At 52.6% G+C, this 25,865-nt stretch overlaps 1 protein-coding gene across 3 annotated transcripts; it reads left to right on the top strand.

Annotated features, from left to right (window-relative positions):
• Positions 1-2,107: 2,107 nt before the first annotated feature.
• Camkk1 (calcium/calmodulin dependent protein kinase kinase 1) lies at positions 2,108-24,289 on the top strand. Of its 3 annotated transcripts, none has more exons than XM_057774307.1 (16): positions 2,108-2,239; positions 8,886-9,286; positions 9,881-9,928; positions 10,329-10,382; positions 10,742-10,793; positions 10,998-11,131; positions 11,536-11,572; positions 12,475-12,496; positions 14,076-14,164; positions 16,604-16,803; positions 18,889-18,942; positions 19,476-19,549; positions 19,821-19,908; positions 20,059-20,187; positions 20,615-20,718; positions 22,392-24,289. In XM_057774307.1, the coding sequence occupies exons 2-16, from the start codon at positions 8,927-8,929 to the stop codon at positions 22,462-22,464; spliced, it is 1,518 nt and encodes a 505-aa protein (XP_057630290.1). In that variant the 5' UTR covers positions 2,108-2,239; positions 8,886-8,926; the 3' UTR covers positions 22,465-24,289. The 3 variants fall into 3 exon arrangements, with proteins under 3 accessions (XP_057630290.1, XP_057630288.1, XP_057630289.1); XM_057774305.1 differs by lacking the exon at positions 2,108-2,239 and adding an exon at positions 2,247-2,625; XM_057774306.1 differs by lacking the exon at positions 2,108-2,239 and adding an exon at positions 4,439-4,581.
• The last annotated feature ends 1,576 nt before the right edge of the window (positions 24,290-25,865 follow it).

Here is a 25,865-nt window from a genome sequence, read left to right on the forward strand (position 1 = left end):
ATAAGTGAAGTGTCCAGGACAGTGCCTGGTACATACGAGCACTCGTTGTCTCTGGATACACACACACACACACACACACACACACACACAGTCTTGGTGTTACAACGCTTGCTCCTTGGTTGGCACGTGGCTGCCTATAATGGAGGTTGCATTCCCATGTTCTACCTCTTGCACCTGGGTCTGGTCATGTGACAAAATCTGAAGCAGTGGAATGTATGGGGGAATGTTCTGTGGCACTTTCTTTAAGGAAGAATTGAGCTGAAGAGATGCCTCAGTGGTTAAAAGCTGTTCTTGCAGAAGACCCAAGTTCAATTCCCAGTACACTGGCACACACAGGAGCACATACATACATACACATGCAGGCAAAACATTTATCCACATAGAATAAATAATTTTAAAACTAGTTAGTGCTGATCCTTTGTTGTTCTTCTCCATTCCAAAATCTGGGATGTGTATGTGATAACTGGAGCTCTGGCCCCCATTCGGAACCACGAGGACAAAGGCCATCTCCAGAGCTAGCTGGTGCAGGGGGTGGAGGGAATCTCATCTGGGAGGTCTTTGTGGAGTAGAGCCATCATATCCACCCGGAACTGTTTCTCAAGGCTTATGTGTGAGATTTTTTGTTGCACAGGTCAGAATTTTGATCCTCCTTGGGACAAGTGTTTTGCTCTTGGCCGTGTTTTAGTTGATCTGTTTCATCCTTCCCGTGGCTCTGCTTATGACTGTGGGCCCTTGAAGACCCTCAAAACTGCCTCCTTGATATTGAGGTGAGCACAGCAGTAGCACACTTGCTTGGTATGCAGGGATCCCTGGATTCAATCTCCAACACTGAGAAAAAGTAAATGTCTTTGACTCAGCCCTTTCCTGAATTCCTGCACTATAGATCCAATCCTCCAATTGTTGATCCTGGTGCTTCCCGGTCTCAGCACTTCTTCACCTGAATCTTTCCGTAGGAACTCTTGAGATCAAAGAAGGGCTGCTGGCCATTCTGGGTATCCAGGAGGCCATGGGAAGGTTTCCTAGTGGCAGAAGCATTGAGCCCCAAAAGACAAGTGGGGGTTAGGCAGGCTGGTGGTGAGGAGTGAGCTATGGAGGGCTTGAGGGGACCTATAGGCAAGGTAGTGGGACCAGTGGAAGATCCTAGGAGGCAGCTGTCTGATGTTTCTGAAAACCTGTCCCGGTTGGCCCAGAAAGGCCAAGTGAGACCCGACGGGGTAAGAGGCCAGAGGGAAGGCTGCTGTAGTAGCCAAGGGGAGACATGACCAGTGGTCGAGCTCGGGGAGGGGCAGGAGGTGGAGAGAGGTAGATAGACTTCAGGGATTTAAGAGGCAGTATGGCAGAGCCTTGTGCTAGGCTGGTTGGTTCAGAAAACCTGCTATACAGGTAGGTTTCAGGAAATTCCCGGTTTCGGACTCCAGCTGGAGACAGGGACACAGGGAGTCCAAGTTGAAGACAACAATATGGGCCTGGGTGTGAGGCAAACAGTGATGTGGGGTTCTCCAAGAGACTAACAGCAAGATCGAACCAAGAGTCTGAGGGACAGAGTCACAACCACAGCCAAGGCCTCTTGGTCTTGCCCGGGTTCTTTCGCATTCCGTCAAGCCCAGTTAGGGGCTTGTTGTCTCCTGCTCTTCCCCAAACCTGAGTGCCACCCTACTCCAGCACTCTACCGGACCTCCCTCCTCCTGGTCCTTCCTACCCCAGAACACTCAACTCCGGGGCCCTTCTTGCTCAGCCTCCCGCCTATCCTCTCCCTGGCACGCACCGGGCCTCATCCCCCGAGGGAGGGATGCTCTTGTCTCTACAGGCCAGGACACAGGATTGAAGACTCGAAGAAAAGCACCGCATGCTTCAGACCAGGCCGAGGGGCCCACGACGTGGCCCGACGGATTTCGGGTTCCCTTAGCCGGCCTGTCTGCGGGCGCCGGGGGCGTGACGCGTCGGGGCCCAGCCGCAGGGCCCCTCCCGAGCCGCCGCCTCCCGAGCCCGTCAAGACCCCGCCCCCTCCACCCTCTGGCGGGAGGATCGGGCTCTGATTGGACAGCGCTGCAGGGCCTTGCACGGCGCAGCCTATGATAGCGGGCCGGCGCGGCAGCGGGCGGGGGAGCAAGCGCTGCCTGGAGCCGCGGCGCCGGCGGGTTGAGCGGGGTGATCCCAGCCCGGCGAGGAGGGCAGGGCGGGGCGCGCGCCGCGGGAGCGAGCCTGGCGCCCACCGTGAAGACTGTCGCGAGGTGCCGAGGTAGGGATCGGCGGCAGAGACTTGGAATGGGGAACTGGGGTGCGAACGGCTGAGCCTCTCTGTGCAGCGAGCGTGTTGTAGAGGGGTGGTCTGCGAGGCCGCGTCTACGTGGGCAGCCTGGACCTAGCGTGCAGCGATCCCCACTGTGTCTCCAGGGCCAAGTCCGCGGGGTGACTCTCTGAGCCTGCATCTGTCTAAGCCAGCTATGCAGGCGCTCGGCCACCTACGTCCCTTCAGCAGATGCTGTCTGCGGGACTGCATAGGAGCCCCGCTCACGGTGCCCCGGGCCCCTCTGCTCTGGGTGGAGGCCGTGTCTATGCGGAGTGGGCCTGGACGGGTGCACCCACGTGTGGATCTCGGCGGAGCGCTCCTCCCACGGACCTCCCGTGAGTCTTCCGTGGAGAGCTGGGGGCGGGGTAATGAATGGGACGGATGCGGCGAGCGACTTCAGCTGCTGCGTAGTTGTTCCCTGGTTGAGGGTGGCGGAGGCGGGCGCTGCGGCTTCTGATTCTGGTGGGCACAGGATTGGTGCTCCGAAGGTGCACATGTGCACGGGGAGCTGTGTGTGGTGTTTGGAGGCGGTTGTGCGTGCGTCACGTGGACACAAGAGTGTGCCTGTGGAGGTGGGGGGGGTGCGTTTCAGGATGGAGTGATGTATGATGAGCACAGGTCACGAGGACATGGGTTACATATGTCAGGGAAGGGGTGTGTGCTTGTGTTGAGGGTGTTGCAGAATGAGCAGGGCGAGCTCTCTGTCACATGCCCTGGGTCCCAGGACTGTGTTCCAATGAGTGCCTCTTTGCCTTGGCCAGGTTCAGGATGTGAGAGAAACACAGCTTGTGTCCTTGAAAATCCCGGGGAAAAGGAAGAGGCCAGGCCTTCTGACAACCTTGCCTCCTCCACCCAACACACTCAGTGCACAGGTCAAACTGTTCTAGACCACACATTTCTGGGATCCCACTACTTGCTCTTTGGTCTCTCCATGCAGGAGTGGGGTTCATCTTAAACCTCATCCAACTTAATAGCTTTGCTGCTTAAGACTCCTCTGGTGTTGTGAGCCTTTTGGTTTCTGTCTACAAAGTCCTGTCCAGCCCCACACCAAGCCTTGAGTCCCACTTTGGGAAGGGATCTCTCTTAGGCATAGGGTGAGTGCTTCCAATCCTGTTCAGCGGTCAAAAAAGAACTTCAGCATCACCCCCTCCAAGAAATCCCCCCCCCCAGGGCCAGTGTAAGTGGACCTTTCCATCAGGGACCTCTCACACAGAGCACCTTCCCACCTCATGGTGCTTGCTTGTATGGGCCAGTCCCTCTGACTCTTCCCCAGATGTCCACACTGTTTACTGCCTTGCTCCTTCATAGCTGCTTAGATCTTGCATCTGAAAACATGTCCTTCCTGCACTCAATCAGTAATGTCCCCCATTGTCTTATTCCTGCTGTCTTGTTGCGATAGCTGTCTTCCCAGGGTGTTCCACGTACTCTATCATGCATTCTTTACTAGTATTCTTATTTGTTGCTTCCTGACTCTGCCAGAAAGCAAACGGTGAGAGCAGGGACTTTGTCTTTGGGGTTCACTGGTTTATCTCCTAGTACCTCTATAGCAGATAGCCAATGAATAGTTGTGGCAGGAATGTATGAGTCTGGATTTGCATGTCAGGAGTCGGTGTTCCTGTCTGTTCCCCAGATTCCGAGGCCCCTGAAAAACTACGGGCAAACTCCGAACACATTTGCATGCTAGAAATCCTCCCAATAGCAGCTGGTGTGGAAGGGAGAGTGGGATACGATCCGGGGGTAGAGGGACCCCAGAGAGTAGTGAAAGGGCAGTGGAAGTCAGAATCTGACTGTGTTATCTCCAAATCTGTGCTGTTTAAGGGGTTCAACTTAGTGAGCTCATCTAGCCAGCAGTGGGGAGATCAAAGAGGTGAAGTCTGATCTGGTCTTCAGGCCGTGAAGCCAAGGGAGGTGTGTTCCTGGCAGAAGGCACAGCTTGTGCGAAGGCCTGGTGACACAGAGCCTTCAGCTCGGGAAGCTTGAAGTGGTGGGATGCAACCAGAGTGGAGAGTGGGTGCTGCAGGAGGTGGGGGGCTGAGAGGGGGAGGAGGAGGAAATAAACCCCCAGAGACTCTTGCCGTTATGACTCAGGCTCTATGAGAGTTCAAGGAATCGTGTCCCCACTTCTGTGATGGGGGAGAGGAGGATAAACAGTACAGGGATGATGCTGAGTTGGATGGGTCCCTGATGGAGCTGAGCCACCCGGGGACAGGGAGGGGAGGAACTCTCTGGAAAGAGGGTGGAGGCTCAGAGCTGCCATAGAAGAGGAGATCCACAGATGTCAGTTTCCACAGGTGGGTCGAGGGATGCCCCTGAGGACAGCTGCAGAGGGGGAGGCACGAGCCCACCTGGGTGTTCGGGGATCCCCAGAGGTAGTGGGAGGGCCATCCTCACAGCAGGCATCCTTGAGCATGACTTGGCACCAGACTCTTGGGTCTCCCTCAAGGGGACTGAGTCATCCTAGGTGGGGGCGGGAGCTGCAGAGGGCACTATTGCCAGCTCCATCAGACCCTTGCTGGAAGCATAAACAAGCTACAGTGAGCCATTGCTGAGATGTCAGGACCACTTTGGTGCGTAGCCCACATGGTTACTACCTTCTTGCTTTCCCCTCCCCCGACAAAATAGTCCTTTGCTGATCAGGGCTGCTCATCTTCTGCCTGGATGGTAATTGGTCCCTGGTTCAGCCTGGCTCTGGAACATTCTAACAGAGCTCAGAATGAGAGCTGAAGTCACTGGTCTCTGAAGTTACCGTAGATAGGGCTGCTTGAATCAGTGTGAGAGACAGCAGGGTTTCCTTGTTCTTTCCTCTTCTGACCTCTGTTGAAGGACCTAGCTGGATGAGGCATGTCCTCAGAAGGAGGTCAGATGAAGTGGGTTTTTGAAGCCAAGGGCTTGTGTCCATGGGAGTGGCAGACACATGAGGGTGGGGTGCAGCTTGGAGGAGAAACCAGGGCCAGGCCAGTCTGGAGCCAGGCACCTAAAGTGGGTTGTGTTTGGTAAAGTAGGGCTTATTCTGAGTTGCTTCCAGATACACACACATTCTAGCCACATAATTACTCGGACACAAACTGCTTCTGTGTCACAGCTGCATCCTTTCCCTCCTAGAAGAAGGCAGGACAGTAACTGTCTGTCTTATTCACCTGTAAGAAAACTGATGCTTCAAGCATAGTGTCCTAGACCACGTGGTTACAGGCCTTTCATCCCAGCTCTCAGGAGGCAGAGGCAGGCAGATCTTTGAATTCAAGGCCATCCTAGCCTATGGAGTGAGTTCTAGGACAGACAGGCCTACACGGATAAAGCCTGTCTCAAAAAAACAAAATAAAAATAAAAACAAAAGGTCAGTGTTCTAACCCAGGCCACACAGTTTCCATCTGGGAGAACAAGATTTGAACTTTGCATAATGAGGGAGGGCCTGGGACTGGGATTGTTCTCTAGGCCAGTAGAGAGGCTCCCTCCCCTGTCAACAAGGGTCTGTGCCCTGGGACTGGGCCTCGGTCTCAGCCTGTCTGTCCATCCTTCTTTTTATCTGCTTGACCCCTGTTTACCTGCTGAGTCGACTTCTGCAAAACGTTCTCAAGGCTTTAGTTTGTGGGGGGCGGGGCTTGAGAAGACCCATTGGGTTAGCCCCAAGGAGGAGTGGACCCTCAGGCCAATCTTACAAACCATCACCAGTCCCAGGCTGGTGGGACAGGTGATCTTGTGGGGAAATCCAGACTTGACCTCTGGAGTCCAGCTCCCCCGGCCCTGGCTTCACGTATCTGTGCAAGTCTACAGGGACGGAGTGTACATGATCAACTAGTAAAAGGAGCGCCGAGAGAGAGAGAGAGAGAGAGAGAGAGAGAGAGAGAGAGAACTTCTTGTCTGCACAGATGTACTCCTAGGTGCAGATCTGCAGTACAAGAATGAACAGCCCCCAGCCTCTTCCCATATGTTCTCTCTGGGTCAGATGCAGGCCCTCATGCACACAGCTACAGGCCAGGCACAAGGCCTTGTCTCCTGGACACTCAGCAGGAACTTTGGGCCTCCCCTGCTGCTTCCCTCCAGCCAAGCCCTGCTTAGTCACCTGAATTTGATCCAGGCAAGAGGGAGGCATGGATGGAGAGTCTGACGTCACCTCTCACAACCTCCTCCCACTGCCACCCTCGCATCCATCTGGGCCCCAGCTCATCCCATGCAATCACAACTCACTTCTCTGGAGCTTGTGAGTGGCAAGCGCTGTTCTGTGTCCCGACAGGCACCAGCTTCTACACCTCACAACCACATGGGTGTGAGACTTGCCTTGCCACCATTCACCAATGAGGAATACCCCAAGTCATCTCCACCTCTAAGAGCCAGGAAGTGGGCAGCCGGGCGTCCCCGCCTGGGTGCCCAGCCAGGTAATAGTCCTTAGACTAGCCCAGGAAGGCTTCCGCATCCACTTGCTGCGTGACCCCATAGGAGCTGTCACCTGAGGGAAATTATATGCAAATCTTACGGTCAGGGCAGCCTGTGGTTTCTATCTGCTGGGGGCTCCCCTGAGAGCAGAGGGCAGGAACCTCTGACTGTCTTCCATCCCCTGGTGTGTCTGCTGCCTGAGGCTGATTGGGGTTCCCTCACTGAGGCTTTCCCATCCATGTAATGGGAACAGGGCTGTAGAGATCACTATGACTACCACTTGTGTTCAACAAATATTTATCAAGCTCTTCTGTGCCAGGCCCTGCTGAAGACACAAGTGATCTTATGGAGACAAAGCAGACTGAAGAACTAATCCCAGCACTTAGAACCTGGCAGCAAGGCCCTCCCTCTGGGGAATGGAAGAGTGGGTGCAGGAGGAGGCTCTTCTCAGCCTTGAAGCCCCCCTCACCCTCTTCACCTGTTCCAGGGAGGCCTCTCAGAGTTCCAGCCTCACGAGTTCCCCCACCCTCTTCCTTTGTTCGTACCAGCGGCAGCTCTGCTGCCGCTGGTGCTTCCTGGTTCCCCGTCACTCAGCACATGCGGTCCCAAGCAAAGGCCCTGACCCTTGCCCTGTTACAGTCTACCTTCAAGTCTGGTGGTAGCCAGGGCAGCTAGGGAGGCATAGCATCGACAGTACAGAAGAGGAAGCCTGGCTTGCTCCAGACCTGTGGTACGTTGGCAGCAGAGGTGCTTCCCTACCAGTGGCTAGGGCATTCCAGCCGGCCCTAGCACTTTTGACAATATTCACAGTCAAGGATGGGGAGCCAAAGGTAGAATGAGAATGGCACCCATGGGACCTGTGTTCTCTGAGTTACAGGCAGGATAGAGGAAGTCACCAACAGACCGGAAGGGCAGGGGTTTAGGAGTCCACTTACTTCCTTTTCTGTGAAGATGCAGAGAGGCCCAGGAGGAGCAATGGGTGGAGGTGGAGCCACAATGTGGGCTGTGGCAGACTTGGTTGTCCTGGTCTGAGAGTAAGTCAGTTCAGTCAGGGCCAGTTTGTAGCTAAAGGTCATGGCTGAGGTGAGGGGTGGGCCTGAGCCTGGGGGTTGACTTGAGGCTCAAGTCAGGGCTACTGCTAGAAGTTTTAGCTGATTGGGGACATACCCGGGAGGCTGACGAAGATACAAGGTTATGTGTGAAGCCAGACCCTCCCCAGAGGCTGAAGAAGATACAAGGTTATGTGTGAAGCCAGACCCTCCCCAGAGGCTGACGAAGATACAAGGTTATGTGTGAAGCCAGACCTGGGATGCTGAAGTAGTTACGATGTTATGTGTGAAGCCAGACCCAGGAGGCTGAAGAAGATACAAGGTCATGTGTAAAGCCAGACCCCCAGAGGCTGAAGAAGATACAAGGTTATGTGTGAAGCCAGACCCCCAGAGGCTGAAGAAGATACAAGGTCATGTGTGAAGCCAGACCCGGGAGCATCTTGGCCCCAGCAGAGCAGCCATAAGGGACATTTTGTCACATGGGCAGGCTGGAAGAAAAAAACAGGAGGGATACAGAAATTGCACTAGTGTCTTGTGTGGCAGACCCGCCCCTACTGTACCCTCCACTGTGCTGGAAGTTCTACTGGGGCAAGAACTCAGATTTGCCTTGGGGTCTTGAAGATAGTGAGAGGAGGTGACAGAGACCTGAGACCGCAGGAAATGCTCTTAAAAATAGTGAGAGGACTAGAGTGAGGGTCTGGGACATCCAGGAGGCCTTCCTGGAGAAGGTGTCTCTGGCCACAGCTCCGATGCCCAGCCTCCCTCTAGGGGCTGTGCTGTAATGCTTTGCCAGCAAGTGTGGCAACTGGCAAGCCACTGGACTGTCTGTATGGCTGGGGCTGAACTGACCTGGGACTCTGTGCCTTGGTGTGGCTACGCCTCCAGGTCTGCCAAAGCTACCTGTCTTGACTGCAGAGTCAGTTCTGTTGCACTTCTCTGTGAAGCCATCAGGGCAGAAGTGTCTATACCTGTGTCACAGGCAGGGGCACCGGGGGCTAGAGGGCTGGCATGCATCAGAACCAGGTGAACTACCAGACATGTCTGGGTTTATGGGCTAGCAAGTCAGGACAAGGGAGCAGCCAGGAGGGAGGTCGATAGCTCCATGGCTATAGTAGGAAAAGGGTCTCGGCCCAATCCACCTGCCTGGCTAGGAGTGACACTCTTTCCTCTCTCAGGTTCCCAGCAAGGTTATTCAGAAGATCCACTGACTGAAGTGATGGAGAGTGGCCCAGCCGTCTGCTGCCAGGACCCTCGGGCAGAGCTGGTCGATCGGGTGGCAGCCATCAATGTGGCCCACTTGGAAGAGGCAGATGAGGGCCCAGAGCCTTCCAGGAATGGTGTGGATCCTCCGGCCCGGGCCAGAGCTGCCTCTGTGATCCCTGGCAATGCTTCAAGACCCACCCCAGTGCGGCCCAGCCTCTCAGCTAGGAAGTTCTCCCTGCAGGAACGGCCAGCTGGAAGCTGTCTGGAGGCCCAAGTTGGGCCTTACTCTACAGGACCTGCCACTCACATCTCTCCTCGGGCCTGGCGGAGACCTACCATCGAGTCTCACCGCGTGGCCATCTCAGACACGGAGGTTGGTGAAATGGAGTTAGGTAGGAGTTGTTCATGGGCTTGCCAGGAAACTTGGGGTTTTCTTGCCCACCATCTGTTCCATATACCTAGCTTTCTTTGGTTTGCATACTTAGAGCTGAGAAGCTCACTACCTAGCAGCAGGCTTCTTCCTAGCCAGGGAAGGGCCATCTGAAGCAGTGGCTACCTCCTGCCTTCTTCCTGCTCTCAACCCAGGCACAGGACCCTCTCCTGTTCCTAAGAAGCCTTCTAAGAGCTTTGGAAATTCTAGGTCATGTACATCCTTACCCCTGCATCATCCCAAGCTCGAGCCATAAGACTTAAAAACTACAATGGCTTCCAGTTTCTGATCTTTCATGAGCTTGGATCTGAATGTGAACTTGGGTGGTTGGTGGGAGCACAGCCCAGCTAGGGCTTCACCCTTCATATTTTCATGTAGTGCCCCAGGTTTCTTATCTCTCGGGGTGGGGATGCTTCCCTCCAATCTTCCCTGATCTAAACTTGAAAGGCTGGTGAGAGTCTGGGAAGTAGGGCTGGGCGCTGAACAGTCAGCCTTCCAAGATGGATGAGCTGTCCTCAATGTTCCCCTCTCCCCTAGGACTGTGTGCAGCTGAACCAGTACAAGCTGCAGAGCGAGATTGGCAAGGTAAGACCCGTCAGGACTTGGAGGGTGGGCTGCAGAATGCTTTCTGAGCATCCTTCTTCTCCCTCTGGTGGGACTGGGGAGCCAAGCCAAGAATACCCCAGCCTGATTGGGAGATTACCAGAGGAGGGTGGAGGTAATTTCTGACTCCTGACTTCCAGGGTTCTTGATGGAGATTAGGGGAAGAAGAGGCGACATGGGGGCGGTGAGGCAGGGAGTGGTTCTCAGAGCATAGGGGTTCCTTCCTCATCTCTCAGAATGTGAACCCAGGAACCAGGTGGTAGGCGATAGGGTGGGGTTGGAGTGCAAAGACTAGGACCCAAACTGTCAGGCCTGCCATTTCCTGAGCTAGACCCAGAGAGAAGGTGGATGTGTTGTGGGACTGACCAGTGACTGTCTGCAGGGTGCCTACGGTGTGGTGAGGCTGGCCTACAACGAAAGTGAAGACAGACACTATGTGAGTCTGGGGCTGGGAACGGGTGTGGCCCCGTAGACCCCAGATGTCTGAGTAGTAGGGAGAAGTGCTGGGGAAAGAGGGTAGAGCTACCTCTTACTGGGGAGCTTCCTATTCCTGGGGTGTGCTAATAAGCTTCCTGTCCCTTAGGGGTACACAAGCAGAGGCTGACTTCCTCTGAAGGGAGAACAGGGGGATGGCCTAGACTCGACTATGGCATAGCAGCCACATACCTATAACCACATGCTCAGTGCCAATGGCAGCTGCCAGTGTGCCCATCTGTACTACAGTCCCCATGTAACCAGCTCCTTCTAGCTCCTGGCAGCTGCACACATGTGATATCTCTGTTCCTTTTTTCATAGGCAATGAAAGTTCTTTCCAAAAAGAAGTTACTGAAGCAGTATGGCTTTCCTCGTATGTATGCCTTGTGTTTGGGAGCTGGTAGGCTGGGGGCAGAGGAGGAGGGAATGCTCCCTAACTGTTTTTGGCTAGGAGTAGGGGTGGAGGGTAAGAAACAGGAGGAATGGTCTAGGAAAGGACTGGGCTTGGTGAGCTGGATCTCAACCCTGTGAGGGTCTTTCTCCTAGACCAGCACCTTTAATTGCTTTTTGGTCACAGGCCGTCCTCCCCCCAGAGGGTCTCAAGCTGCCCAGGGAGGACCAGCCAAGCAACTGCTGCCCCTGGAGCGTGTGTACCAGGAGATTGCCATCCTAAAGAAACTGGACCATGTGAATGTAGTCAAATTGATCGAGGTAGGAGGAATGGCAAGGATACTGGAGCTTGGTGGGTGGGTGGGGCAGGTGCTCAGCCTACCAGGACCTAGGAGTGGGTGAGGCACTGGGGACAGACCAGCCTTGGATGGACCTATGAGATACCAGAGGCAGTTCAGGCTGGTGGTCTAGGGTGTTCTTGCTGAGGATGAGAAGCAGTTCCTGAATCCCTTCTCCATCATGGGGGAAGAAGGACCCAGTGTTATATGGAAGGCTGGCGGGGGTTGGTCAGTGATACTGAGTCCCGTTGTTGGTACCTGTACAGTTCTTGCTCTGTGTCCAGCATGGCTGCAGGGCACAGTAGGGTCAGGAAAGAACAGGAGGCCTGGGTTTCCCAACCCCGTTCCTCCTCAAGCCCTGTGCCCATGTTTGCTTCTTCTGCCCAGGTCCTGGATGACCCTGCTGAAGACAATCTCTATTTGGGTGAGTGACCCCGCTCATTCTTACAGTGCCTCAGCAAGGCTGGTCCCAGGGAGGGCTCCCCAGGGACACATAGAATGGTCAGGTGGCCATGTCCATGCACTGACCTGTCTCAAGCCCTGGATTCCTTGCGCAACACTGCAGGATGAGACTTAGATTAATCAGATTCAGTGACCATTTCTGGGCCCCCCTCCCTGCTCTGAATCAGTCCCAGTTAGCATGGTTCTTCACTTAGTAGGAATGAGAAGCTGGCTGAGTCAGTGAGCTTGGGGACCCTGCCTCAGTTTTCTCACCTATAAAATGGGTCGATAGGGTTGGGAGTGTAACTCAATGGTAGAACACTTGCCTGGCATGCTTGAGGAACTGGGCTCAGTATCCAGTCCTTCAAAATATGCTAGTTATAATAATAAAATGAGATAACAGTGATATGTATCTCATAGGGTTGATGTCAAGAAACGTGCACATTTGTAATTATCTTTATTAACACGAATGTTATTATTTAAGTTCCTTATGCTGATTGTGACTTAGGCTTTTTCTGGAGGAGGTTTGGAGAGATGGGATAGAAGGGCTGGAGTGAAACTCTAGACATTGCCCAGCATGAGCAAGACCCTGTGTTCCAGGCCGTCACAGAATGGGGTGGAGCCGGAGAGCTGGCTTAGGCATCAAGAGATCAGGCTTTAGTCAGTAGTGTTAACACATCTGCCCCTTCTCAGGCCTCTGGTCCTTCCTGGGAAAGGGGTCCATGCTGACAGTTTCACCTAGCCCCGAGGATCAGGTCAGGCAGACCCACAGCGAGCCCTCTCCCGTCTGTCCTGTTCCCTTGCCTCTCTCTAGAACAGGGAGGGACCTTGGCACTGGCTGTCCTGCAGCCTTACGACACCTTCCCTTCTCTTCTTTTCTTTCAGTGTTTGACCTCCTGAGAAAGGGGTGAGTTCCCCGTCCCAGTCAGGCAGGCCATCTCTAATCCAGGTCTCCCTACCCTCCCCTTTGTCTCCCTGCCCAGGGGCCAGCTACTGTAAGAGAAAGCAGAGCTGTGTGCCTGCCCTCGGGAACTCTTGCCTCAGGGGTAAATAAGAGACCTGGGACCGTTCTATGAAGGCTGGAGGGGGTTGTGGAGGCTGGGGGAGTCAGGTTGGGAGAGGGGTGGGCTTAGAGCCAGACCTTGAAAAACTAGGAAGGTGTTTGGATGGAAGCGGGGGAAGTGTAGATATGGGATATAATTCATGCTTGTAGTGAAGTCACCAAGGGTTCTCTGAGCTTTACTACCAACTCAGGATTACGGGGCGGGGGGGGTTGGGGGGAGCTGCCAAGAATCAGAGAAGGGCATATAGCACGTTGTTGTGAAGCCTGGTGTTCTAACACTGTTTGCCCTGTTTGATCTATCAGAACATTTGCAGAGCAGCTGGTATAGACTAGTGGGCACAGGACCCGAACACCTCACTTCCAGTCCTTGAATGAAGGCTGAGAACTATCCCTTTGCCAGTGCTTTCTTGAAAGACTATATATATATATATATATATATATATATATATATATATATATATATAAAACCTGCATTCAAAACAAAAAGTAGGGACTGAGCCTGCAGCTGAGCTGACAGAGTGCCTAGCATGCACTAAGCCAGGGGTTCAGTCCCTAGCACTACGTAAAATCAAGGGTGGCAGCTAACACTTACAGTCAAGAGCTGGAGGCAGGACAATCAGAAGTTCAAGGTCATTCTTAGCTACATAGTGAATTGCAGGCCAGCCTGGGCTACACGAGACCCTGTTTCAAAACAACAAGTATATGGTTATTTTTGGGTTTTTTGGAGACAGGACGTCACTATTTAGACTTGACTGAACTTGAACTCATGGGTGTTCCTCCTGTATTGGTCTCTAAAGTGCTGGGATTACAGGCACTTGCTGTAACACCAGGCTGTTTTTGTTGTTGTTTTGTTTTGAGACTATGTAGTTCTGGCTGCCTAGAACTTGCTGTGTGAACTAGGCTGGCCTCCAAGTCATGGAGAGCCTCCTGCCTCTGCCTCCTGAATGCTGGGGTTAAAGGTGTGCACCACCACACTAGGTTTAAAAAATAGTTTGTATTGTTGTCCATATCTGTGACTGATAATTTGGAAAGGTATGCAGATCTTTTTTTACATGCTATATATTCTGAAACATTCTATTTCAATAGAAAAAGAAAAGCAGACCCACCTAATTGATTTCATGACTCTTGGGTCTGAGTCCACTGTTTTAAAGCTATTGATTTAAATGGCACCTTTGTAATTATTTGGTTAAACTTAATTCTTGCAAGAACTACAAACCAGTGGAAATATGGCTAAAGCTACCTTGAAAATATGATTGAAAGGGGCTAGATAGGTCACAACATTTTAGCATATGGAAGAAGCTGGTATCTTGAGGTCTCCAAACCCTTGGGCACCAGGCTCCCAGTAGGGCCCCTGTTCCTCAGTCCCTGTAGCCATCTCTACTCCTGATTCTGCTGAACAGCCCCCCTCCTTTCTTCCCCATAGGCCGGTCATGGAAGTGCCCTGTGACAAGCCTTTCCCGGAGGAGCAAGCTCGCCTCTACCTGCGGGACATCATCCTGGGCCTCGAGTACTGTGAGTGAGACTGTCTGCCCACTGGGACTGGAGCTAGAGGACATAGGAGCGGGCTGTGCCCACGCTAAACTGCCATTGAGCCCTTTCTGTCCGTCAGCGCTGGTCTGCCAATCAGCTTTAGTGGAGACGGGGGCGGGGGGGGCGTGGGTGGGGCCACAGCAGTCTTCACTGGGCATGCGCTAGGTCCTTCGCTGAATCTCGCATTCACCGCCGTTTGTCTCTGGGTGTTCTACTGTCTTGGCCTTTTCTGTTGGATTCTATCCAAACTTCCCCTCTGCGCAGGCCGTCAGGAGATGTGGGATGGAAGAGATTTGTGTCCCGCTGCTTAAGGAAGAGCGTGTCCTGGGGTGGTGCATGTGGCGATGGTCGGGTGGGGAAGCCCTAAGAGCTCAGGGGTGCATAGCTTCTGTGCGAGTACATTCTCTCATTCATTTATTTCATTCATTCACTTCACTCACTCACGTGCACCTACTTGGGCCACACAGATGATGGTCTAGGACCAGGGGAGCTCTGCCCAGGAGCGGCAGGTGGGAGGCACGGGTGCTGTGGAGGCTTTCCGAAAGAGGCCACATGAGATCAGGTCCTGAAGGAAGAAGAGCGGGATTTCACCAGCCAGCTTGGAAGGTTGATGGTGGGAGAGTCAGTCAGGCAGAGGCGGGAGAGGAATGAGGCAGTGCTGTTTGAAGATTGGCGGTCAGTCTGGATGATGCGCCCCAGGAGGCGGGGCCTGGTGGCTAGTGAACAGTGATGCTGGGACTCTATTCAGGCCTCACGTTGAGGGCTGGAAATGTCTCTGAGGAAGACTTTCTGACTAAATCCTGCCTGTATTGTAAGGTCCTGAGGGCTCTGAGGAGGCAATGCCTGACAGGATTTGCTTCTTAGAAAGCTCTGTCTGGCAGCTGTGTGGTGGCTGGATAGGGTGTGAGAGGCAGCCAGCTGGCCAGGGGCAGGCTATTTCCATAGCTCAAGTGACAGATGGTGAGGTCAGGATTAGGCCAGTAGAGATGGGATGTGAAGGAGGTGGGGTGGCCGGCGTGGGGTGACTGATTGGTCTAGGAAAAGGCAGGCTCTCAGAAACCTAGGGTTTTGACCTGAGTTGGGAAATGGGGGTGCTGCCCATCTCTCTCACACCTTAGCTGGACTTGCTGTGAGCAAATTCTCCCTCCCTAAGTGAGGTGTGACCCATAGTAACATGGGCATCTTTGTACTACTGAGCCTCTCCAGTGTTTTCAGATTTTTGTACATGTAGGGAAACTGAGGCACACAGAGGCACGTGTTTAATACAGACTCCAGCAAGGGTCTATAGTATAGGAGGGATGGGCACATTTTATCTTTGGTCTGTTGGTCTAGTCAGCTGCAGGAACAGCTCTTCCGGAGCTTGACTCCACCCCCTTCCTTTTCTGGGTCCTTCTCGTCTGCTGAGGGCCTGTCTGCCATCTCCTAACTCCACTTCAGAAGCATGCTAATCTAGGGTTCTAGGTTACAGCGGCCTCAGGGCCCAGCTGGTCCTAATGTAGGGAATCTCTGGGGTAAGTGTTAGCACCAGGGGCTGGACAGGGGGAAGAAGAGCCTCAAAGACCTTGTGAATCTGGTCTTGTGGAGGGACAGTTGGAGCTGGGCAGAAAGACCCAGATGATGGAGGCAGGTACATTAACATAGACACTGAGATGCAACGCACGCACGCACGCACACATACACACACACTCGAGCACATTTTTCTTTCTTTTTAATTTAGGGATTACTATGCAGCCCCGGCTGGCCTCCATCTCCTTATCTACTGTAATCTCTTAAGTACCTCAGATTATGGCGGATGACAGTGTGTGTCATTATGCCTCACTTGGATTACTTTCACCTTGGGCTCCCATGACTACTTGCTCTGAGGCCCAGAGGAGGAGTTGAGGTGGTCTTTGGAATCAGGAAACAATAGGGGAAGAACATGGAGTTTCTTTTTTCCTTTCCTTTTCCTTTTTGAGACAGGGTGTTGCTGTGTAACCCAAGCTGGTTTAGAATTTGCAATCTTCCTGTCTCAGGTGAGATTACAGGCATGTATCACTACCTGGCTGGAACAGGAGTTTTCTGTTTTGCTGGTGATGGGGTGTTGTAGACAGGTGTCAGCTTCTGATATTGAGATGTATATTAGTTGGACATCCACATGCATCCAGAGCCTGAGTTTCCTCTGACTTCTTCAAGAGCAGGAAGCGTATTGTTTGTTGTGGAAAGCATACTGATTTTGGAGTAAAAAAACTCCCAAAATTCCGCTCCATGTCTTCACTTGCATAATGGAGCAGGTGGGCCTGCTGTCATCTCCTGAGATTCTCTCCTAACAAGAGTGGGTGTGGGCTGGGATGCAACAGCTTGCTTCCTAGGCTGGGTGAAGGCAAGAGAGGGGCCCTGGGCAGCAACCCCCAAGGCTTGCATATCACCCGCTTCTCTTTGCAGTGCACTGCCAGAAGATCGTCCACAGGGACATCAAGCCATCCAATCTACTCCTTGGGGACGATGGGCATGTGAAGATTGCGGACTTTGGGGTCAGCAACCAGTTCGAGGGGAATGATGCTCAGCTATCTAGCACAGCAGGGACCCCAGCATTCATGGCCCCCGAGGCCATTTCTGATTCTGGCCAGAGCTTCAGTGGGAAGGTGACTCTCAGGGCCTGGGCTGGGTTGGGGTTCAGGTAGAGGGGCAGAACAGCTTGCAGTGGGGGGCCACTTTGCAAGCTGAGGGTTCTACGCTTCTTGCATTTGGAGAGTGGCATATTTGCCTTCCCTGGAGCCCAACACATACTCCAGCTTTGGCTCCTTTCATTTCCTAGCAAATGGTTACAACCTCACTTGAATCTGTTACTGCTGCTTGTCTATGTGGGGCTCTGTGCTGGACTGTGGGACAGGCAGAACCAGAATAGCTACATTCATATCCTTCTGCATGGTGATGAGGGCTGAGAGTCATGGTCCGAGGAAGGTGGAGGCTTCCTCGGGTCCTGGACATAGCAGGGTCTAGACTGAGCCATGAAAAAAGAGAATTTAAGGTAGAGGCAGAAGCTTGAGAGACATAGGGTTAGGTGGGGTTTAGACTCTTATGTGGCCAAGGTAGTTATGAATGCAGTCTAACACCAAAATGTAAGCTTATTTATAATAAAGGAGAGAGGGAGAGAGAGAGAGAGAAAGTGTGAGAGTTTGTAACTTGGTTGCATGGTTTTTCTAGATGTGCTGCAGCGTCAACCATGACTGTGCCTGGTTTATAGGTGTTAAACTTCTTATTTGGGCTGGGCACAAGCTCAGTTGTAGAACATTTGCTGTGTGTGTGCACACTGGGGTTCATTTCCCAGCCCTAAAACAAAAAACTATAAGGATTTTTAATTTTGTAATTCTAAATTCACTGAAAAGTTTTACGAATAGCATAAAGGAATACCATGTAACTTCTAAGATCAGTATTTTATGTTGTGTTTGACTTGCATGCATGCCAGTGTGTGTCTGGTGCCAGCAGAGGCCAGAAAGGGCATTTAATCCCCTGGAAAGGGAGGGACAGAGAACTGTGGGCCACCACACGAGTGCTGGGAACTGAACCCACATCCTTTTTGGAAGAGCGACCAATGCGCTTAACCTCTGAGCCATCTCTCCATTCCCTTATGTAACTTTTTAATTCAGATTCATCGGCTTTGTCCACATAAACTTTTTCATTCTTTATGTTTCTGCATATTCCTGTTACATATTTTTCGAGCCATTCAAAAGTTCACTTTGAGACAGTGTATCTGTTTAGTGGCTTTCCTAGGAGGGAGGACATTCCCTTATATAATTTGGTTCAGTGACCAAGGTCAGGAGTCTGTTTGTCTTTGGTGGGAGGAGCTCCATCAGGCTCACTTGTCACATCTCCTTAGAGTCCTCTGATCTGGAGGAGTTCACCCCCCTCCTTTTCTGGGGTGAGGGGTGGGGGCAAAGCTCACATATCTCATGCTGCCCCAGAACTTGCTGCACAGCTGAGAACGACCTTGAATTAGTGAGTCTCCAGCAGCTGCCTCCCAAGTGTTGGTTTGCAGACACGCTCTCCTGTGTTCTCCCCACCCTCCCGCTTCTTGGCCTCTCTCTCTCTCTCTCTGTCATTCTGACCTTGATGTTTTGAAAAGCAGCCTGATGTCCTGTAGTTTGTACTAGTGTTCCCTGGTTGGATTCTAATGATGATGCTGATTGTGATGATGATGAGGGTGGTTGTCTATGTCGGGGGCTGCACACCTGAGGAACCTATGAGGAGCCCCACCTGGGCCTGAGAGGAGTTGTAGGTGGGCGTGGGGATAGGGTGGGCACTGGAAGTGGTTGCACAGTGGCTGAAGTGAGAACCTCTTGAAACCAGAGCAAGTGACTGAGCGTAAGTTCAATATATCCTGCTATTTTGGGAGTACATCTGTGTCACGGAGGCGGCAGATGACCCCACGGATGAAATATGGCTTGGACGCTGCTGAGTTAGAAGCAGTGTCTCTTTTGGCTTGTCCCTACAAAGTCCACAGCCCCAGGAGTTTTGAGCTCTGTTCTAGTCATCCTTTTGATCCTCCGGTGATCAGCACAGGACCCAGCATACAGCAAGCCCTAGGGAGTGTTGCCAAATGCCTGCCTAGGGAAGGAGGGTCCCTGCAGGGCTCTTCCATGGCCTGGTAAAGCTGGGTGGGGACAGGGGTGGGGATGAGGTGGTGGAGGTGCTGGCCATGTTTACTGTATGAACTTGTTTCTTTCTAGGCCTTGGATGTATGGGCCACTGGGGTCACCTTGTATTGCTTTGTCTATGGGAAGGTGAGTCCGGAGGCGCCTGCAGAACTGACTCTGACTGATTTAAGGAGCCAGGAGTGGGTGACACTTGCAGGGCCTTCTTTTGTGTCCCGAGATAAAATAACTTGAAAAAGCCCACCAGGGCCAGGAAGGTTGAGGGAGGAGAGGGGTTTTGTTTCTCGTTCTCCCCTCTGGGAAGAACTGAGTAGACTCCTGGGATAGCACACATCCAAGAATTCTTGCCCATAGGATCTTTGGCTCTGGTGACCACACTTAAGGAGGCAGGGGGATCTCAGTGAACAGATTCTCAAACCCCAGACCCTAGGGGAGTGCTGCAGGCAGCTTCACTTAAAGCTGGTGGCAGATGCAGCCAACCTCCTTCTCTAGTGACTCAGCTGCTCAGTTCAGCTTACTGAGTGAGCCCTTGCTGTGTGCCCTGAACAAGTTAGATGGGGCCCTTCCCATCTGCTGGGGGGGGGGGCGGAAGCTGCCTCCCACCCCTGGCCCCCTGCAGTGTGGGTCAAGGCCGACCTCCTATCTGTCTCTTCTCCCCGCAGTGCCCATTCATTGATGAGTACATCCTGGCCCTTCACAGGAAGATCAAGAATGAGGCCGTGGTGTTCCCTGAGGAGTGAGTGGGCCATGCTGGGGACCATCGAAGCTCCCGCCCACTCCTGGGGAGGGTATCTGAACTTCAGCAGAGCGCTTGCCCCGTGAGGGTTCCATTTTAGCCTTCAGAGTTAGCGTGGGGGTATTGATCCCTGGGAGGAGCCTGAGCAGATGGAGGGGCTCCTGTCCTTCCATTTGAGGAATGTGGTTAGGGTTATTCCTGGTCCCAAGGAGGGAAGAAAGGAGCCCTTGTCAATGGTAGCATCCTCATCCCTTGCCTTCCCTCTGCCTAGGCCAGAGGTCAGCGAGGAACTAAAGGACCTGATCCTGAAGATGTTAGACAAAAACCCTGAAACAAGAATTGGGGTGTCAGATATCAAGGTGGGTCTGGGCCTACACTGGGACGTGTGTGTTGGGTTTGGGGTTTGAGGGTCAAAAAGTCCTTCAAGGTCAATGCTAGGGATGCTTGGGCACCCTTGCTGGTTGGTATGACTATGACCCGGATCCCTCCCTATCTCCTGGGCTCTACAGTTACACCCGTGGGTGACTAAGCATGGAGAGGAGCCCCTCCCTTCAGAGGAGGAGCACTGCAGTGTGGTGGAGGTGACTGAGGAGGAGGTGAAGAACTCAGTGAAACTCATCCCCAGCTGGACCACTGTGGTAAGAGGGGGAGGGGGAGGATTCTCTTGTCTCAGCAGTATGTGACTACTGCCTGGGGACTTGCTCTGCTCTTGGTCTTTGAGGGAACAGTGGGGCATCAGGTCCGCCAGCTGAGGGGCTGTGGAAGCCTTGTTCTATCGGTCTAATGGAGAAAGGTCACCTTGTTCGGTTGCGGCAGAGACCTGAGGCTTGGTGAGGGCCATGGCAAGAAGCAGCAGCTCCTTCCATGCATGCGTTGGGTGAACTGCTGCACTTCCCTAGGTATCACGTTGGTGCCTTGGCACGACAGTGAAAGACTTGGAGATATGGTTCAAGGCCCCCACCCATCAGTTAGACCACGCCCTCCCCCCAGAAGCCACCTGCTTGCCTAGGCTAGGACTGGGTGTCCAGGCCTGTTCTCCATACTGACTTGTGCTCCGCTTCCCAGATCCTGGTCAAGTCCATGCTGAGAAAGCGTTCTTTTGGGAACCCATTCGAGCCCCAGGCACGCAGGGAAGAAAGATCCATGTCTGCGCCAGGAAACTTACTGATGTGAGTACAGTGTGCTAAGACATGTGGGCTGCTCCCTGGGCGGACATGTGGCACCGAGACATGTCCCTGACTAGTGTGAGACTGTCCCTAGAGCCTGGGGTATATCCACATTTCAAAGCAGCACCCCATTGGCAGCCCTGCCCAGGCCCAGTGTCCTTCATGCACACACTGAAGGGAAGGTCATCTTTTGGAAGCCTTCTGTGGTCATGCTCTTCTGCCGGGGCCAGCACAACTCTCTGGCTTCCAGTCTGTGCTCCCCTCAGCCCTTCGTAGTTAAGTCTGCAGACAGATCAGGTCTGCTCCCTACCGAAGGCTGGTGTCCGTGGAAAAATGGCCACTTTCCCTGGCCCCAGGCTGGCTGTTTGATGCTCTCCTGAATGGCCCATGTCATCCAGAGCCAGCACTTTGTGAGTGCTTGTCCAACAAGTCTATGGGGACAGGCTAACTGACAAGGCCAGGAGAGAAGAACCCCTGTTTGGTTAGGAGTCCCTACTTTGAACCATGTGTATGGGTTCACCACTTTGTGGGAGAGGCCAGAAAAGCAGTTTTCTGAACACTGAGTGTGGCTTCCGGGTTTTCTGCTGTAGTCAAAGTCACTTGCCAGTTAGAGGTTGTTCACAGATCTTCAAAGAGAACTGTGAGGCATTGTGTCCCAGAGCATCATGGTCCTAGGGCAGTTGGGTACCTCTCCGGGCTGTGAAGGGAGCTCCAGGGAGAAGGACTGTACTTTTGGCTTGCCCTGTGCTAAGGGCATTTTCCCATGGAGGTGAGCGTGGACTTTGTGAGGATGCCTGTGGGCCTACCCTTCCAAGGAATGTGAGGTGGGCCTGGGAGAGCAAATAGCGACACATTTCCTGACTCTGTTTGAAGAAGTTGATATCGGGGGCCCTGATGCTGGAATTACACCTGATGGACAAGCTGGGACAGATCTGAGCGTGAAAGGGAGTTCATTCATGATTATGTAGGGACAACCACCTGAATCAGTGCAGTAAACCGTACTTAGGGCCACTCCAGCTCAGTGCTTGTATCTCGGCGCCCCCTGGTGGTAGAATGAAGCAGGTACCGCTTACATGCAGGTCTAGCTTCCAGTTTGTTCCCTGGAACTGCACAACAGAAACGAGGATAAAGTATATTTTAACATCAACTAGAACCTTAGGGTCCTCGGTAGACCCAACTCTTTTTTTTTGCATTTTGTGGTATTTTTAGTTCAGTTCTATGAGATTTATCCTTTGATCGGATATTTTTAATGATTGGGAGTTGGGGATGCATGATAAGATTCAGGAATCTGTTGAATAATGGAATTCCAAGACTGATGGTAACTCCACCCTGTGAACAAGGCAAAGAAAGGCAGGATGAAAGGCCTTCTGCCCACTGGGGCCCAGTCAAGGTCAATGTGGAAGACCTTTGACCTGGCCTGTACTCCTGGGATAACAGGACGTCATCTGGGTCAGATCGAGAGGCTCCTAAGAGGTTTAGATTTCATCCCAGAGCAGTGGGGAGCCACACAAGGGTTGTGGGTTGAGGCTGGCTGGGGTCAGGGGGATGGAAGAGCTCCTAGGGAAGCCTAGTGTGGAGTGGGGGTGCGAAGGGCTGTAGGATAGCCATTCTTACGCCAAGTGTGTGAGAATCCCCGGCAGCGTACACATTCTGACTCCTCTGGTGTTTCCTAACAGAAAAGAAGGATGTGGAGAAGGGGTCAAGAGCCCGGAGCTTCCCGGAGTCCAGGAAGATGAGGCTGCATCCTGAGTCCCTGCATGTGCCCAGGGCCATCGTCAGCATGCTCATTCCGCGCCTCCAGAGGCCCACCGCCCTCATGCAATAGTTGCCCCTGCAGGCAGGGTCTGGGGACTGCGGCCCCTCTCCCGGCCCCCCTCCTCCATTGTGCTGCATGACCTGCGCACAGGCACATTCATGGACAGAATTGGAATGTGTATCATTTGGGGCTTGGGATTCCCGGTTCTGCCTGTTCTGATCCACCTTGTGGGGAAGCCTGGAGCCCACAGAATATTAGAAACCCTACCTGACTGGCTGGTGAGGCCCGGGGCAGAAGGCAAGAGACCAAAACGGCAGATGAAGGCCTGGTGGGCTGCATCTCAGAGAACTCCTATAGGGCTAGTTGGGCCTGCCTAGCTGCCGCACCACAAGGAAGGGCGATTGCCTCACCTCTGTGTGGAAGGTGCTGAGTGCTCCTCTGCTCAGATCTCTAGCACGGATGCTGCAAATAGTGACGTGTTCCTGGGAGAGGACTGGGATTGGAGAATTCCGATTCCTCTTTTGTTGTCTTTTACCTGAAGGCTAGGGTTGGAGCAGCTGTTGTGGGGAACATCTCCTTCCAGCTTTGGGTAGTTCCTGGCACATTGTTTGGCAGTCACGTGGACCTGACATTCATGGACTGTATTTTATACTCGGCACTAGCCGGAAAAAGGGCTGAACTGAATCCAGCTCAGAGCATAGGCCTGAGCCAGGAGCAGCGCACCTTCCCTGCCTACCTCCCTTCGTCCCTACGGATCTTCAGAGCCAAGGTTGCAGAAGAGACATCAGGAGTGACACTGAGGGCCACGGACTCTCAGAACTGTGGCCCTGCAGATGTGGAAGTATCTGGGATCTAGGCTCTGACCCTACAGTGGCTTACCCATCACATGCCTATGATGGAGGATGAACTGCCCAGATGGGAGACCCAGCCAGATGAGGGACCTACAGGATGCACACCCTATCAGGCAGGTGGCCCTTCTGCCAGTTGCTTCAGCAAAGAACATCAGTCAGCCCATGCAGGGCAGAGATGCACATTTGGGGCAAACATATGTGGACAGTGCCCTTCCGAAGCCAGTGTCAGCTCTCTGGATTCTGGCGTCGTCTGGCTATTCTAATGTTTACTGACAATGCTCATAGAGATGGGTCTCCAAAGGGAGATGAGCAGGACTCAGGTACCCCCGCCCCTGAAGGCATCCCACGAGGAAATCCCAACTGCCCACATGGGTTTCAGAAGGCAGGCGGGCTAGACCAGAAAAGAGGGAGGCTTGGGAGGGAGCACTGAGTTCCAGTGCATCTCTGTGCCAATGGGTGTACATTGCGCCTTCATGTGCACATGTGTGTGTGCCCATCTGCTGTACACAACACACTTGCATGTCTTGTACTGGCACATGCATCTGTAATATATTTTCTACATCTACTTAAGCCTAGGGGCAGAGGGTAGCCCATTGTCAATGGGCTCCCATTTCAACCCAGCTCCTCTGCACTAAGGCAGCCAGTATAACCCAGGGCTTAAAAACAAATCATCTAAACATATCTCTAAGAATACTTTTATAGAGTGAATGAGAGGCAGTCATTAAATAAATAGCAAGGAGTCAGGGAGCTTTGTGAAAGCGACCGACCCACTTGGGGAAAAGCTTGGATCTGGGTGACTGGCCTCACTGTCCCCAGCAGAAAGGCATGTTCGCTGTCACCTGTTGCCGAGAGCTTTGGTGGGCATTGGTTTTGAATGTAGCACCAAGTGAACGGACTCCATAAGAGTGTTTTAAAAACCAACTTCTTAGGAAGTGAATTAAAGACAATAAAAAGCCCTTTGTTAAGTTTAAAAAAAAAAAGGCGTTGTATGTCTTCTGTCTCCAGACGTGTGTTTTTCTTGTTACAGCTGACTTGGCTTGATCTGCTAGAAGATTCTGAGGCACTGGAGGCCCTTGAGCAGCATGGCAGGGTAGTAAGAGGTTGGGAGAGGGGAAGTGGAAGGAGGGTTCATGGGGCTAAGGAGCTCCTGTCCTCTATTCAGCTTAAGTCCCAGGGCCCCTACTTAGGAAGAATCGGGTGCTTGAGACCAGTGGGGTGACCACAGGATATGCGACTTCTTGTCTCATAGGAGTTCAGGAGAGCTAAGCTGGGGAGCAGGCTGTCCAGTGTCTTCCTCATGCCTTCTTAGCCCAGGACTCTAGTCATAGGGTCCTCCAGGGTAGTAATGTCAAGTGTCATTCTTGAGGTCAGACAGCCCTGAGCTTGAACACGAATTTGGCTACCTACCTGTCTTTCTTAGGGTTTCTATTGCTGTGAGGAGACACCATGACCACAGCAAACTCATAAAGGAAAATATTTAATTGAGGTGGTGGCTTACAGTTTCAGAGGTTTAGTTCATTATCATCATGGTGAGGAGCATGGCAGCGTCTGTGTAGGCCTGGTGCTGTAGAAGGAACTGCTACGTTGTCAGTATGCAGATAAGAGTAGACTAAGTATCACTGAGCCAAGCTTGCGCAAAAGAGACCTCACAGATCACACCCACAGTGACACATTCCTCCAACAAGGCCACACCTACTTCAACAAGGCTGTGCCTCCTAATAGTGAATAGTGCCACTCCCCTTAGGGGGTCATTTTCATTCAAACCACCACACTTCCTAATAACCATAACAGCTTTGGCAGGTCTTTGAAGGAGCTTTTGTTTGTATTGGTATAGTGAAAAGAGTATCAGCACCTTGATGGAGTTTTTGTGACAGTAAATTGAGTCCTTGTTTCAAAAGCCTAGTTTGTAATAAATATTCACTAAATGAGCCTCTTATGGGGAAACCTGGGGGTTATTGCCCAGCAGGCCCCACATGGCTGCTGTTTGCTCAGCTATGAACTTGCAGCTGGCTGAAGTCAGAGACTGATGAGTGCTGAAGGCAAGAAGATGACCAAGCCAGAGGCTGCCTCAGTTTTTCCACCTGAGAAAATATTAACATTTTCTTTAATATTCCTGGCTGCTTCCTAGTCATTTTATGCTCCTGTGAGGGGCAGTAAGTACAAGGCCTTCTCCAGAGGAGTGATGCTGGCCAGACAAGAGTTTGTCATATACCACACAAATAAGTGAGTTCTGTTCCCATTCCCTCCCTGTCCTTTCAACCCTTACCTCTCACCTCACTGGTCTTCAGCCCTTAGTCCTTGCTAGCTGCCTAGTAAGAGTCCCGCTCCAGTATCCAAGTCCTGCTGCTGGCTCTCTGGGTGTTCTGCTGACTCACAGGTTCTACTCCCCACCCCACACACCCTTTATTTCTTCCTTCTCCACTGTGTCGCTATCTCTCCTATCCAGCCAGGGTACTGCCTTTCCCATACCCCCACCCCTGCCTGTCAAAGTCCATTACACTCTCAAGTAAGGTCTACTGAGTCGTGGGAGCTTCAGAAAGAAT

The sequence above is a fragment of the Chionomys nivalis genome, chromosome 7 (genome assembly GCF_950005125.1).
Source record: "Chionomys nivalis chromosome 7, mChiNiv1.1, whole genome shotgun sequence".
Lineage (NCBI taxonomy): Eukaryota > Metazoa > Chordata > Mammalia > Rodentia > Cricetidae > Chionomys > Chionomys nivalis.

Bases quoted from the DNA above. Each gene is read 5' to 3' on its own strand.
- Camkk1 (XM_057774305.1), top strand. From the start codon at position 2,445: ATGCAGGCGCTCGGCCACCTACGTCCCTTCAGCAGATGCTGTCTGCGG. The intron at 10,383-10,741 runs GTGAGTCTGGGG...CTTTTTTCATAG, and splicing joins AAAGTGAAGACAGACACTAT to GCAATGAAAGTTCTTTCCAA. The intron at 20,188-20,614 runs GTAAGAGGGGGA...TCCGCTTCCCAG, and splicing joins TCCCCAGCTGGACCACTGTG to ATCCTGGTCAAGTCCATGCT.